General features: G+C 38.1%; 1 protein-coding gene across 1 annotated transcript in view; it reads right to left on the reverse strand.

Annotated features, from left to right (window-relative positions):
- Window positions 1-10140, reverse strand: part of SH3GL2 (SH3 domain containing GRB2 like 2, endophilin A1) — a 109988-nt gene extending 99848 nt beyond the window's left edge. The window contains exon 1 of the mRNA XM_029920947.1: window positions 10085-10140. Within this exon, the coding sequence (XP_029776807.1) occupies window positions 10085-10096 (12 nt within the window). The 5' untranslated portion in view covers window positions 10097-10140. The remainder of the gene's footprint in view (window positions 1-10084) is intronic.
- Window positions 10141-13974: the final 3834 nt, after the last annotated feature.

A 13974-nucleotide genomic window follows, 5' to 3' on the forward strand; every position in this document is an offset into this window, starting at 1 on the left:
GAAAACTTCCTCAACTAGGTAAAGCACATGTACAAAATACTTACAGTTAATATTATACATAATGGCTAGAAACTAGAAACTTTTCCAAAAGATTAGGTACAAAGCAAGGAGATCCTCACTGACCACTCCTTTTCAACACTGTAAAGGAAATCCTAGCTAATAAAATAAGGAAATACAATGTATAAAGACTGTGAAGGAAGAAATAAAACTGTCTTTGTTTGAAGATGACATGATTGTCCATGTAGAATCAACAAATAAATACCTGGAATTAGTAAGTAATTATAGGAAGGTTGCAAAGTGCAAGTTTAATATACAAAAATCAATCATTTGCTTATATACTAGCAATGAATAAGTGGAATTTGAAATTAAAAACACATACTATTTAGGTTAGCATCCCCCCAAACTATACTTAGGTATAAATGTAACAAAATGGGTACAAGATCCATATGAGGAAAACTTTAAAACTCTGATGAAAGAAACTGAAGAAGAACTAAATACATGGAGACATACCATGACTTTGGACAGGAAGACTCCGTATTATCAAAATGTCAGTTCTTCTCAATTTGATCTACAGATTCAACAAAATCCCAATCAAAATTCTAATAAGTTATTTTGTGGATACTGATATTGGTTCTAAAATTTATATCAAGAGGCAAAAGACTCAGAAGAGCTAACACAACATTGAAGGAGAAGAACAAAGTCAATAAACTAACACCTACTCAATTTCAAGACTTATTGTAAAGCTACAGTAGTCAACAGTGTACTATGGGTGAGATAATAAATAGATAAATAGAATAGAAAAGAGAGTCCAGAAGTAGACCCACATAAATACAGTCAACTAATCTTCACAAAGGAACAAAGCCAATAAAATGGAGCAAAGATCTCTCAACAGATGGTGAGGGAACTGGACATTCACATGTGGAACAAAGAAAGGAAAAAGGAAGTAGGGAAGGAAGGAAGGGAAAAAAAAAGGAAGGAAGACAGAAACCTTTCACCCTTCACAAAAATTAACTTAGAATGAATCACAGACCTGAATGTAAAATGCAAAATCATAAAACTCCTAGAAGATATCATGGGAGACAATCCAGATGACCTTGAGTATGGCAATCACTTTTTAGATACAACATCAAAAGCAAATCTATGAAAGAAATAACTGATAAGGTGGATTTCATTAAAATTTTAGAATTCTCTTCTGTGAAAGACACTGTCACAAAAATGAAAAGAGAAGTGACAGACTGGAAGAAAATATTTGCAAAGGACACATCTCATAAATGACTGTTATCCCCAAAATACAAAGAACTCTCAAAACTCAACAATAAGAAAACTAACAACATGGTTTAAAAATGGCACAAAGACCTTAAGAGACATCTCATGAAAGAAAATACACTGAAGGCAAACAAGCATTTGAAAAGATGTTTCACATTAAATGTCATCAGAGAAATGCAAATTAAAACAAGATACTAATACACATCTATTAGACTGAGCAAAATCTGAAATGCTGACACCATCAAAATCTGGTAAGAATGTGGTGCAACAGTAATCTAATTCATTGCTGGTGAGAAAGGAAAATGGTGCACTCTGGAAAACAGTTTGGTAGTTTCTTACACTACCAACCATAGTCTCACTGTATGGCTCAAGCAATCAAATGCTTTGGTATTTACCCAAAGGAATTGATAACTATGTCCACACAAAACCTTGTACAAGGATGTTTATGGCGCCTTTATTTATAATTGCCTAATTCCTAAAAGAAACCAAGATATCCTTCAGTAGGTGAATAGATAAACAAATCATTATATGGAATATTATTCAGTGCTAAATGAAATGGAGCTTTCAAGCCATGAAAAGAAGAACCTTAAATGCACATTACCACTTGAAAGAAGCCAACTGGAAAAGGCTAAATATTGTATGATTCCAACTATATGACATTTCAGAAAAGGCAAAGCTATAGAGACAGTAAAAAGATCAATCAGTGTTAGAGGTTGGGCTGGCAAAGGAACTATGAAGAGGTGGAGCCCAAGAGGACTTTTAGGGCACTGGAAATACTCAGGATGATACCATAATGATGAATACATGTTATTATACATTTGTCCAAACCCACAGGATATAAAAGACCAAGAGTAAGCCATAATGTAAGCCATGGATTTGGGGATGATTATGAAGTGTCGATGTATGCTCATCAACTGTAACAGATGCAGCACCTGGTGGGGGATGACAGTGGGAGAGGCTGGGAGTGTAGTCAGGTAGGGGATGTATGCAAACTCTCTAGACTTTGTGCTGAATTATTTTGTGAACCTAAAATTACTCTAAAAAAAATAAAGTCTGTTTAAAAAGAAAAAAAATGTACAAATGTACACAGTGAAAAACATTCCCTATCCATCTCTGCCTCTAACTGTCCATCTTTCCCCCACAGAATAATTACAAGCTATCACACCGATTTGCTTTTTGGATATCTGTCCAGGATTTCTTTAGGCAAAATGAGCAAATAAGAATCAGCATAAACAACTCCCACTTCTTATAGAAAAACTATCATCATATGAGTGTTCTGCACATTTCTTTCCTCCATATTAATACACAACAAACCTCCTCTATTTTCTAACACCAGCACATTATTGCACTATAGATGTGCCATCATTAAGCATCCCCTATTATTATATACACTTATAGGATTTCTTTCCAACACTTTGCCATTTCAAAAATATAACTTTGTACATGTTATTTCACATATAAGTAAGTATATCTCAGAAATATAATGTCAGAAATTGGTTATAATTTTGATAGATATTTCAAATCAGGGCCATTTTTTCTGATACCTGAAATAAACAACTCTTCAGTATGTACCCTCAAAGACGATCAGGAAATTTACATGGAGTATATAGTACTTTCAAAAGCAATCAAAATCATTAATTTTAAAGTCAAAATCAAAATCAAATAGTGGCAAGATGAAGAATAATACTCCAGTGGGAAAAAAAGGATCTAAATAGCAATCAAGAATGAGGAAATCTACAATCCATATTGTCACTGGAAAAGTACAAGTTTGGTTTTTTAATCAATTATCAACTGTATTGGTATAAAATCTTCTGTAACTGCAAATCTCATCAATTTTATCTAAAAGCAAGGATAGAAAATTAAAGAGAAAACTACTCATTTTTATTTTTAGAGTTTTAAAATCCAGTCATGTTTCATATGTTCAATATACTCAGTGCTCCTGGTTTTACATACAGGAATCATATACAAATTGAAGATCAGGCTTAAAATGCTTTAAACTCTGATAAAAACCAATTAATAGGGACTCATTTATATGGGTACTCATTTGTAGACTATCCTCAAAAATAAAAGTTAGTGGGGCACCTGGGTGGCTCAGTGGTTTGAGCATACAACTTTGGCTAGGGTCATGATCTCACAGTTTCTGAGTTCAGACCCCGTGTTGGGCTCTGTGCTGACAACTCAGAACCTGAAGCTTGCTTCAGATTTTGTGTCTGTCTGTCTCTCTCTCTGCCCCCCACCCTGCTTGTGCTCTCTCAAAAATAATAAGCATTAAAAAATAAAAGCTAGTGATACATGTACTAAGTATTCACATTTTAACATAATAACCAATTTTTATTATCTGCCAAAGAGGTAAAAAAAGAAAAACAAGTGTCTAATGTTTTTACTGGCAACAGTGATATTATTTTCATTAATAAGGTAAAACACAAGTGGACTTAGGGATATGAGGGAATTAAAAGGGCAATTTAGGTTTCAAAGGAAGAGTCAGAACTGGGAAAAAAGCTATAAAGCAACAGCAAGACAGTGAATAAAGAACGACCAAAGAAAAACTGGATACAGTTCCAGCAGCAAAGAGCTTAGCAGTTCATGCTCTATTGAACAAAGTGTGCACAACAGAACAATTAATATCAAGGTCCAAAAGCACTGGGGAAGAGTAAATCCATGCAGTCTAAAGCTTTGTTTTCTTCATGGCATGTGCACAGCATTCAGAACAGGTTCCCTGGCACACAACAGGGGTTCCAGATAGAAGTGCTGAATGAAACACGCTAAATCTTCTCAGAATACAGAGGTTGCCCACTCGAGTACCCTAGGAGATCTCTGTCCATAAACATCAGCCCACAGCCCCAAATTATACTGTTGTGTTCTTCCTCACCAGAACTTGAGCGTATCAGTAGTCTGTCAGTGAAAACAATACATCAAAACAACTCATGCTAAAATGCAAGCTACGACAGGCAGGGTAAAGTCTTGGTCCTGCATACTCAAATAAGGATGTTCAAAATCCTAACTATAAACTTCAGAAGCTGGCATTCAGGTACCTAGGAAGAAACTATATGGAAGGTGGGACAGAAAATGCTCATTTTGATTTGCCTTATGTTTGCGTTTAAGAAGATAGGTTGTAAATAGACTCTTTAAGCTCTTGATCTATTTCACCATACATTGCCAGGAGATATTTTATCATTAATTAAAATGAGAAAAGAAGAAATGAAAGATGTGGCGGAGAGAAATGGAGGGGTTTGGGTTTTGTTTTTGTTTTTTTTAGTAAAGGTATGAGCAGAGAAGAAATTGCTTTCTTATAAAGGTCGAATCTGCTATCTCCATACACAAAAAGAATCTGGTCCATGAGAAAGTAAGAACAGATACCACAAGAAATCATCTGGGAAAGGAAGTCGCTGAACAGGATCTAGGGCCTGGCTGCAAGCATAATCCCCTGATTTAACAAATGCAGTTATATTCAACAGAACCAGCTTTTCACAACTGCAAATTATTTTAAACCAACTTAACACCTAACAGTCATAAAAATAGTCTTAAGGCACAGGAATTGCTTTAACTACATAGATTCTCTTAAAGGATCACTTAAGGAACTGCTCTCTAAAACTCCTGGATCCTAAGATTATGAAAATCACAGTATTTTAAGGTTACTCTGAAATGAGAATCCTAAGGAAAGTCTTCCCAAAGTGGACAAGATAAGTGAACAGAAATCTTACTCACTTGGTTCTTATTCCCTTGGAAATCTAAAAAACAAGTCGCTTCCTGGCAGAGGAAGGGGAAAATAAAAATACAAACATTACAAATGTAAATGACAGAAAATCTGGCATGTGGCACCTCCATGGACAGATCCATCACTGTCATTTTAGTGTGCTAAGATTCTGGTCACGAAGAAGTCCCCACTGTGCAAAATATGCCCTTTTCTTCACAGAAGGAGCTTACTTCAAAGTATATTCGCCACCACGTGGAGGGCAAGTTTTGGGAGGCTAGGACACAGAACTCCCTCCTTCTAGCCAATAACTATGCCTGCAATTCATTCATGAAAGCTCTACCAGGTGGACTCAGGGTTACACTTCATGACAAACACACTGGCTTTCATAGGGGCAATGATTCACATTATATGAGGACTGTTTGTTTGGATTACAAATTCTTCAAAGTTTTTGTATTTTTCTCATCTAGGTGTGCCCATTACCTGGAACTTTGTCTGTCATTCTTAATAAATGTGAGGGGCTGGAAAAGGAGTGGGGGAGGAATCAATCTTCCATTACCCAGAATGCCTCAGACAAGCTTCCTCCCTGGACAGGTACACTAACATCTGTCTTGGGCTTTAGCTGATGCCAGGATCCTCATAACCACAACTACTAGGCAAGATGACATGGCATACTACAGGATTTCTACACCAAGGCCTTGGTAAAAAATTCTGAGCAATGCCTCTAATTCTAAAGAGCAAATATGATGCAAAGAAATGGAAGACCAAAGTCAAACACATCAAAATTGAGGGAACTGAAGCATGGAGAAGTATAGAAGGGTGGTAGGAAGGTAGAGGAGTCCTTAAGCAAAGTAGACATATCCAGCTTTAAAAAAATTTTTTTTAATATCTGTTTATTTTTGAGAGAGATTGAGAGCGCCAAGCAGGGGAAGGGCAGAGAGAGAGGGAGACACAGAATCCAAAGGAGGCTCCAGGTTCTGAGCTGTCAGCACAAAACCCGACATGGGGCCCAAACTCATGAACCCATGAGATCATGACCTGAACCAAAGCTGAATGCCCAACCAACCGAGCCACCCAGGTGTCCCTGCATCCAACTTTTTATGCACTAAGGTATCCCACTGGACTCTGTTAAAAGCACTTACAGGACAGATGCAAAGCAGACACAAATGTTAATTCCATAAATGATTACTGAGCAGTAATTTCCTACCAGGCATGAAGCTAGATTCTATTAAAGAGATAAATCAGAGATAACAAGTGTTGCGATGTACCAAACTAAAAGAAAAAATGTCTTATTCATATAAAACAACAACACATAGCAGAGAACAACTTTTATGGGAAGCACAGCGAATGCAGTGTAAGCATTAAAAGGAAGGAGAAATTGAGAATTCTTTCATCCACCCTGAATTCACTTGGTGCCTACCTATTGTGTACCAAGGGCTGGTCTCATTGTCACAGATGCAGGAGTAAACATGACCAACCAAGTCCCTGACTTCATGTGACCTAAGTTTTATAGGAATGGACAGAAAGTTTACAAATAAATAATTTCAGAAACTACTGGGAATAATGAAAAAAAGAAATAGATTTTATGGTTATAAATTGCAGGTGATATGAGTTTAAATAGGATGGTCAGTAAAGGCCTTTCTAACAAGGTGGTATTGTCAAAAGACCAGAATGAAAATGAAAAGTACTTGTGAAGATCCAGATCCATTCCATTGGAATTGGCCAATGAAAGGCTCTATGGCAGGAACAATCTTGATGTGTTCAAGGAAGACAACAGGCAATATAGCTGGAACAGTGTCACAGAGGGAAGTCCTAAGATGCAGAGCTGAAGAGAGAAAAAGCCATTTCACCTGGAGCCTTGTAGGCTGCAGTGAGGCGACTCTACAAAAAGGGCCATGTGAACTACGCTTCAAAATGGTCCTATTTCCTATTATCAATACCCTAGTGTGGTGACGAACCAATATGGATACACTATTATTAGCTAAAGTGCAAAGTTTATTCAGATTTCCTTCCTATCTTAACCTAGTGAGCTTTTTCTGTTCCAGGAGCCCATTTGGCATACCATGTTATCAATTTCATGTCCCATTAGCCTCTACTTGGCTGTGACAATTACTCAGACTTTTCTTTGGTTTTGATGTCATGGACAATGTGAAGGATTACTGGACAGGAATATTGTAGGGTGCTCCTCTACTGGAAGTTTTCTTATGTTTTTTCATGATTAGACTCAGTTTGTGGGTTTAACACAGAGGTAAACAGCCATTTTCATATCATATCATATTATATCATATCAAGAGAAATGTTACCATCAACTTATTACTGTTGATGTTGACCTTGATCACCTGCCTCAAGGAATGTTTGCCAGGTTTCCCCAGTGTAAAGTTACTCTTTTCCCCCACACTACTTTTCCATACCATAGTCTTTGAGAGATGCTTCCTGAGTAGCCCACACTTGAATGAAGAGTTTCATGCCCTCTCCTTTAGGAGAGAATACATAAGTTACTTGGAATTTTTGTGATGGAGTATTTGTCTCTTCTCCTCCTTTGATTATTTTATTCAATCATTTACTTATATCAATATGCAATCATGAATATTTATTTAACTTGGGCTATGATCCAGTATTTATTTTTTTCCTCAAATTATTACATCTTTAGTCACTGGGAACTCTTAGAGTAGGTTCCTGTGCCCTTCTGACATATCCCCGTCAATTATCAATGTATTTGTTTTGTGCAAATTGGGGTATTGAGGTACAACTCCTTACTCCCTTCAAGTACTACAAAACACCCCAGGCTCATCTTTATGTTTCCTCACCAAGTCAGAATCGACCACTTCTCCAAGGTGCCCTTGCTCCTCTTATTGGAGAATAGCATTAGAATTAATATCTGGGCACTAGATGTGCTCATGATCTTTGCTGTATTTTAACACCGGATCTTTTTTTTTTCTTATGCTTATAAATAATTTATCAAATGTTTCCCCTGTTGAAGAATATGCTTCTTTTCCTCTAATATCCAATATTCTCCTTTCATTGATTTCCATTCCAAACTGCATTTCTTCGACTGTTGACAAGAGCAAGCTATATTGCTATTCAAAATATAATTCTACTGATAGTAAACTTGGGCCCAAAATGCTGCCATGTTGTGCTGAGTTTCCTTACACTAGGAAGCTGCTGTATGTTAAAATGTACAATGCAATCTTTATCCCCATATTTTAAACACTACAGAATTGTAAAAATACACAATCAGCCATCTCTTAAAGAATTCTGTTACATAACAAATGGCTTCAGGCAGGAATCTTCCTTTATTCCTACCTAATTGCTATAGTCTCATATATGAATATTATTTTCTAAATTATAGGTCCTAGATAATAAGTATTATTTATGACCATTTCCTTATAAACCCTTAAGATTTATGCCATTATTTTTCTCCAGTTTAGTAAGTGTAATTATAAGATGTATTCAGCATAACAGTGGTTTCTGGGACCAGATAACTCATCATTTTAGACTTTTTACTTCACAAGAACAGAGAAATACCATTATTTCCATAGGAACAAAATTTGCAATGTAACCATATGCATGTCATAGTTTACTTGTTACTCTGTGAGTTTTACCACCAGGACTTCAAGTCTATGTTATGAAGAACATACTTTTAACTCAACTATCCGCTATGGGTAGCAGAAGGAAATAATTGTATAGCCATAGAAGGTAGCTTTCAGTAAAAGGGACAAGTTTAAGATGTGAAATTGGACCGAAAAAAAAACTCAGAAGAAATATGGGTGGTTCTTGGGGCGCCTGGGTGGCTCAGTCGGTGAAGTGTCCGGCTTCGGCTCAGGTCATGATCTCACAGTTCGTGGGTTTGAGTCCCACGTCAGGCCCTGTGCTGACAGACAGCTCAGAGCCTAGACCCTGCTTCAGATTCTGTATCTCCCTTACTCTGACCCTCCCCTGCTCACACTATCTCTGTCTCTCAAAAATAAATAAAAAACATTAAAAAAAAGAAATTTGGGTGGTTCTAGATATTAAAATGATTCTAAGAAAATCAAAGCAGTGTTAACACTTCTGAATCATTTTGCAATATATACATATATCAAATCATTATGCTGTACATCTTACATCTTCCATTCATATGTTTTGTCAACCAACTTACTAAAGCTGAAAAATAAGAAAAAGAATAAAATCAAAGCACAGACTTACTACATGAGAGAAAAATTAAAGATTTTATAAGTTTTAATACTAGCTTATAAGAGAGCGCCGTCCGGAGGCTGCACAATACGAGCAGGGTCGCGAACACGCAGGACGGCCATGCGGGTGGGCGAAGAACTCTGAGCGCTGCCCACGGGCGGCCACGCTGCACGGGAGAGGGCCGCAGCGCCTGCGCATGAGAGGCAGCGCAAGACGCTGGGCGCGAACCGGCTCCTAGGGATGTACAGAGCCAGGGGAAGAGGAGAGACTGAAGGGAGGAGTCCTTAGCCCGAGGTGCGAGATGAGACAAAATTTCCATTTGCAGCGGCTGGGCGCTGGGAGAGAAACCCAATCCCCTCAGCAGCCTCGCGATCCGCTGGCCCAGCCGCCCGCAGACCTCTGGCGGAACCAGGGAAGGACTGCTTCCCCAGTCCTCCTGCGCAGCCCTGACCAGAAAGCGTCTTGGCGGCCAGAGGTTACTTTGGGGGTGGCAGAAAAATTAAAGGGATTTGAAGGCCTAGTGGACCTTAGAAAACTGAAACAATTTGACTCGTCTGTGGCACGGGGAGGTTGGACTCAAGAGAGTGGCTGGCAACTGGCAGTCCGAGAGGGACTTGAGGCGCCGCCATTCTTCTCCCGGCGTCCGCTAAGGCGGGGCCTCAGAGACCAGCCCCTGAGACCCGACCTACCTACATCGATCCATGCCCATCCGCCCTGGAGAGCTGGATTCTTCTCTTTGTGGTATCTTTAAATTTTTTTCCTCTTTTTTCTTTCAATTTTTTCTATTCTAATTATTCTTAATTTTTAAGCTTCCATAATTTTTTGCCTCGTTTTCTCTTTTCTATTTCCATATTTCATACTTCTTTCCCTATTCCTCCTGTAGTCTGGGAAAGACCAACATTTAACACTGCTGTGAATAGATAAACCCTTACCATCCAGATAATTTTCGCTTACCTCATTCTTCATCCTCCTCAGGTTTTAGGCTCTCAGACTGTCCTGTATGTCTGGCTGTCTCTGTGCCCCCCAGTTTTTTGGTTTTCTTTCGTTTGTTTTTTCTATTCTTCCTTCTTTCTCCTTTCCTGTCCTCTCTTTTATTTCCTGCTCCCTTTTTTTCCTTTCCCATTTGGCTTGCTTGTTTACCGGATCTGTCAGTGCATTTGCATGCTTGTGTTCCCTGTGTGTTTGTCTGTTTTCCTTTTCAGAGCTACCTCAAAAAACAGGCCAAAGCACACATAGTGGAAAGTCTCAAATATCACTGAGTAAGGAAATACATTAATTACAAGCACAATAAGAGAAACTGAGAGACACCATTAAAGAACATCTCCTGAAACGACAGGCCCTGGACAGTCAAAGAGCCTCCTTTAATAGAGCCATACTAACAGGCGCACAGTACAGAAAGAACTTTTAAAACTGATAAGAGACAGAAAGCTAGCCAAACTGACGAAATGAAATAACTCTCCTTCAAAGAAACTGTAGGAAGAAATCACAGCTACAGAACTGCTCAAAACAGACACAAGCAACATAACTCAACAAAAATTTAGAACGATTGTCAAAAATTAATTGCTGGGCTTGAAAAAAACAGACGATATTGAGAAAGATATAAGAAAATATCAGAGAAGATATTGATACAAAGACTAGGAACCTTCAAAATAGCTGTGACAAGTTAGAAAAGGCTATAAATAAGATGAATAATAAAATGGAGACTGCCACTGCACGGATTGAAGAAGCAGAGAGGAGAATAGGAGAATTAGAAGACAGTTATAGCAAAAGAGGAGGCCAAGAAAAAGAGAGAGAAAATGATTCAGGAGCACAAAAGGAGAATCAGAGACCTGAGTGATACAATCAAACGGAACAATGTCTGTATCATAGGAGTTCCTGAAGAGAAAGACAAAGACAGAGGGCTTGAAGGCATGCTAGACCAAATTATACACGAAAATTTCCCCAATCTGGGGAAAGAGGACATTGAAATTCAAAAGACATACGGAACCCCCTTAAGACATAACGTAAACCGACCTTCAGCACGATATATCATAGTGAAACTGGCAAAATATAAAGATAAAGAGAGACTTCTGAACGCAGCTAGGAATAAAACGGCCTTAACATACAAAGGGAAAACTATCATAGTAGTTACAGACCTATCTACTGAAACTTGGCAGGCCAGAAATGGCAGGAAATCTTCAATGTGATGAACAGGAAGAATATGCAACCAAGAATTCTTTATCCAGTGAGAATGTCATTCAAAATAGAAGGAGAGATAAAGGTTTTCCCAAATAAACAAAAGTTGAGAGAATTCATCACCACCAAACCAGCCCTACAAGAAACCTTAAGAGGGACTCTATGAGAGAAATGTAGCAAGGAATAAAGGTACCAGAGACATCACTACAATCATGCACTCTACAGAGAACACAATGAATCTAAACCCACATTTTTCAATAATAACTCTGAATGTCAATGGACTGAACGCTCCAGCCAAACGACACAGGGTGGCAGAATGGATCAAAAACCAAAACCCATCTATTTGCTGTCTACAAGAGACTCACCTTAGACCTGAAGACACCTTCAGATTGAAAGTAAGAGGATAGAGAAATATCTACCATGCGACTGGACACCAAAAGAAAGCTGGAGTAGCCATACTTATACTGGACAAACTGGACTTTAAAATAAAGGCAGTAACAAAAGATAAAGAAGGACATTATATAATAATTGCAGGGTCTCTCCATCAGGAAGAGCTAATAATTATAAACATTTATGCGCCAAATTCGGGAGCACCTAAATACATAAAACAATTAATCATAAACAGAAGCAATCTTATTGATAAGAATGTGCTAATTGCAGGGGACTTTAATACCCCACTTACAACAATGGATAGGTCAACCAGACAAAAAAAAAATCACTAAAGAAACAATGGACTTGAATGGCACACTGGAGCAGATGGAATTAATAGATACATTTAGAACTCTGCATCCTGAAGCTAGGGAATTCACTTTCTTCTTGAGTGCACATGGCACATTCTCCAAGACTGATCACATACTGGGGCATAAAACAGCCCTCTATAAACACAAAAGAATTGAGATCATACCATGCACACTTTCAGATCACAATGCTATGAAATTTGAAATCAACCACAGGAAGAAGTCTGGAAAACCTCCAAAAATGTGGAGGTTAAAAACTACCCTACTGAAGAATGACTGGGTGAATCAGGCAATTAGAGAGGAAATTTAAAAATATACGGAAACAAATGAAAATGAGAATACAACAATCCAAACTCTCTGGGATGCAGTGGTCACAGTCCTAAGAGGAAAGTTCATTGAAACCCAGGCCTATTTCAACAAACTAGAAAAAGCACAAACTCAAAACCTAACAGAGCACCTAAGGAAACTAGAAATGGAGCAGCAAGAGCACCCCAAACCTAGCAAAAGAAGAGAAATAAAGATCAGGGCAGAATTACACAAGCTAGAATCCACAAAACAATTGAACAGATCAATGAATCCAAGAGTTGGTTTTTTGAAAAAAAAATAAACAAAACTGATAAACCTCTAGTGAGGCCCCTCAGAAAGAAAAGAGAGAACAATCAAATAGACAAAATCATGAAGGAAAATGAATCTTTTACTACAGATCCCTCAGAAATACAAGCGACCATCAGAGATTACTATGAAAAATTATATGCCAATAAACTGGACAATCTAGAAGAAATGGACAAATTCCTAAATGCACAGGCACTACCTAAATTCAAACGAGAAGAGACAGGAAATCTGAGCAGACCCATAACCAGTGAAGAAATCAAATCAGTTATCAAAAATCTCCCAACAAATAAAAGCCTAGGGCCTGACGGATTCCCAGGGGAATTCTACCAGATGTTTAAAGCAGAGTTAACATCCATCCTTCTCAAGTTATTCCAAAAAATAGAAACAGAAGGAAGACTTCCAGACTCATTCTACAAAGAAAGATTCACTTTGATTCCCAAACCAAACAGAGACCCAACAAAAAAGAACTACAGGCCAATATCCTTAATACAGAATACAGATGCAAAAATACTCAACAAGATACTAGCAAACTGAATTCAACAGCATATAAAAAGTATTATCCAGGGGCGCCTGGGTGGCTCAGTAGGTTAAGCGTCCAACTTCTGCTCGGGTCATGAGATCACGGTTCGTGGGTTCAAGCCCCACATCAGGCTCTGCGCTAACAGCTGGCTCAAAGCCTGAAGCCTGTTTCAGATTCTTTGTCTCCCTCTTTCTCTGACCCTCCTCTGCTCGTACTCTCTGTCTCTCAAAAAAATAAATAAAAAACATTAAAAAAATTATTATCCATTATGATCAAGTGGGATTTATTCCTCAGTTGTAAGGCTGGTTCAATATTCGCAAATCCATTAATGTGATACATCACATTAACAAAACAAAAGAAAAAGTCATATGATCCAGTCGAGAGATGCAGAAAAAGCATTTGACAAAATACAACATCTCTTCTTAATAAAAACCCTCGAGAAAGTCGGGATAGAAGGAACTTAAACATCATAAAAGCCATTTACGAAAAGCCCACAGCCAATGTTATCCTCAATGGGGAAAAACTGAGAGCTTTCCCCCTGAAATCATGGACACGACAGGGATGTCCACTCTCACCACTATTGGTTAACATAGTGCTGGAAGTCCTAGCATCAGCAATCAGACAACAAAAGAAAATAAGAGGCATCAGAATCGGCAAAGAAGTCAAACTTTCTCTTTACGCAGATGACCTGATACTCTACATGGAAAACCCGACCAACTCCACCAGAAGCCTTCTAGAACTGATCAATGAATTCAGTAGGTTGCAGGGTACGAAATCAATGTACAGAAATCAGTTGCATT

Source organism: Suricata suricatta, chromosome 13 (assembly GCF_006229205.1).
Source record: "Suricata suricatta isolate VVHF042 chromosome 13, meerkat_22Aug2017_6uvM2_HiC, whole genome shotgun sequence".
Lineage (NCBI taxonomy): Eukaryota > Metazoa > Chordata > Mammalia > Carnivora > Herpestidae > Suricata > Suricata suricatta.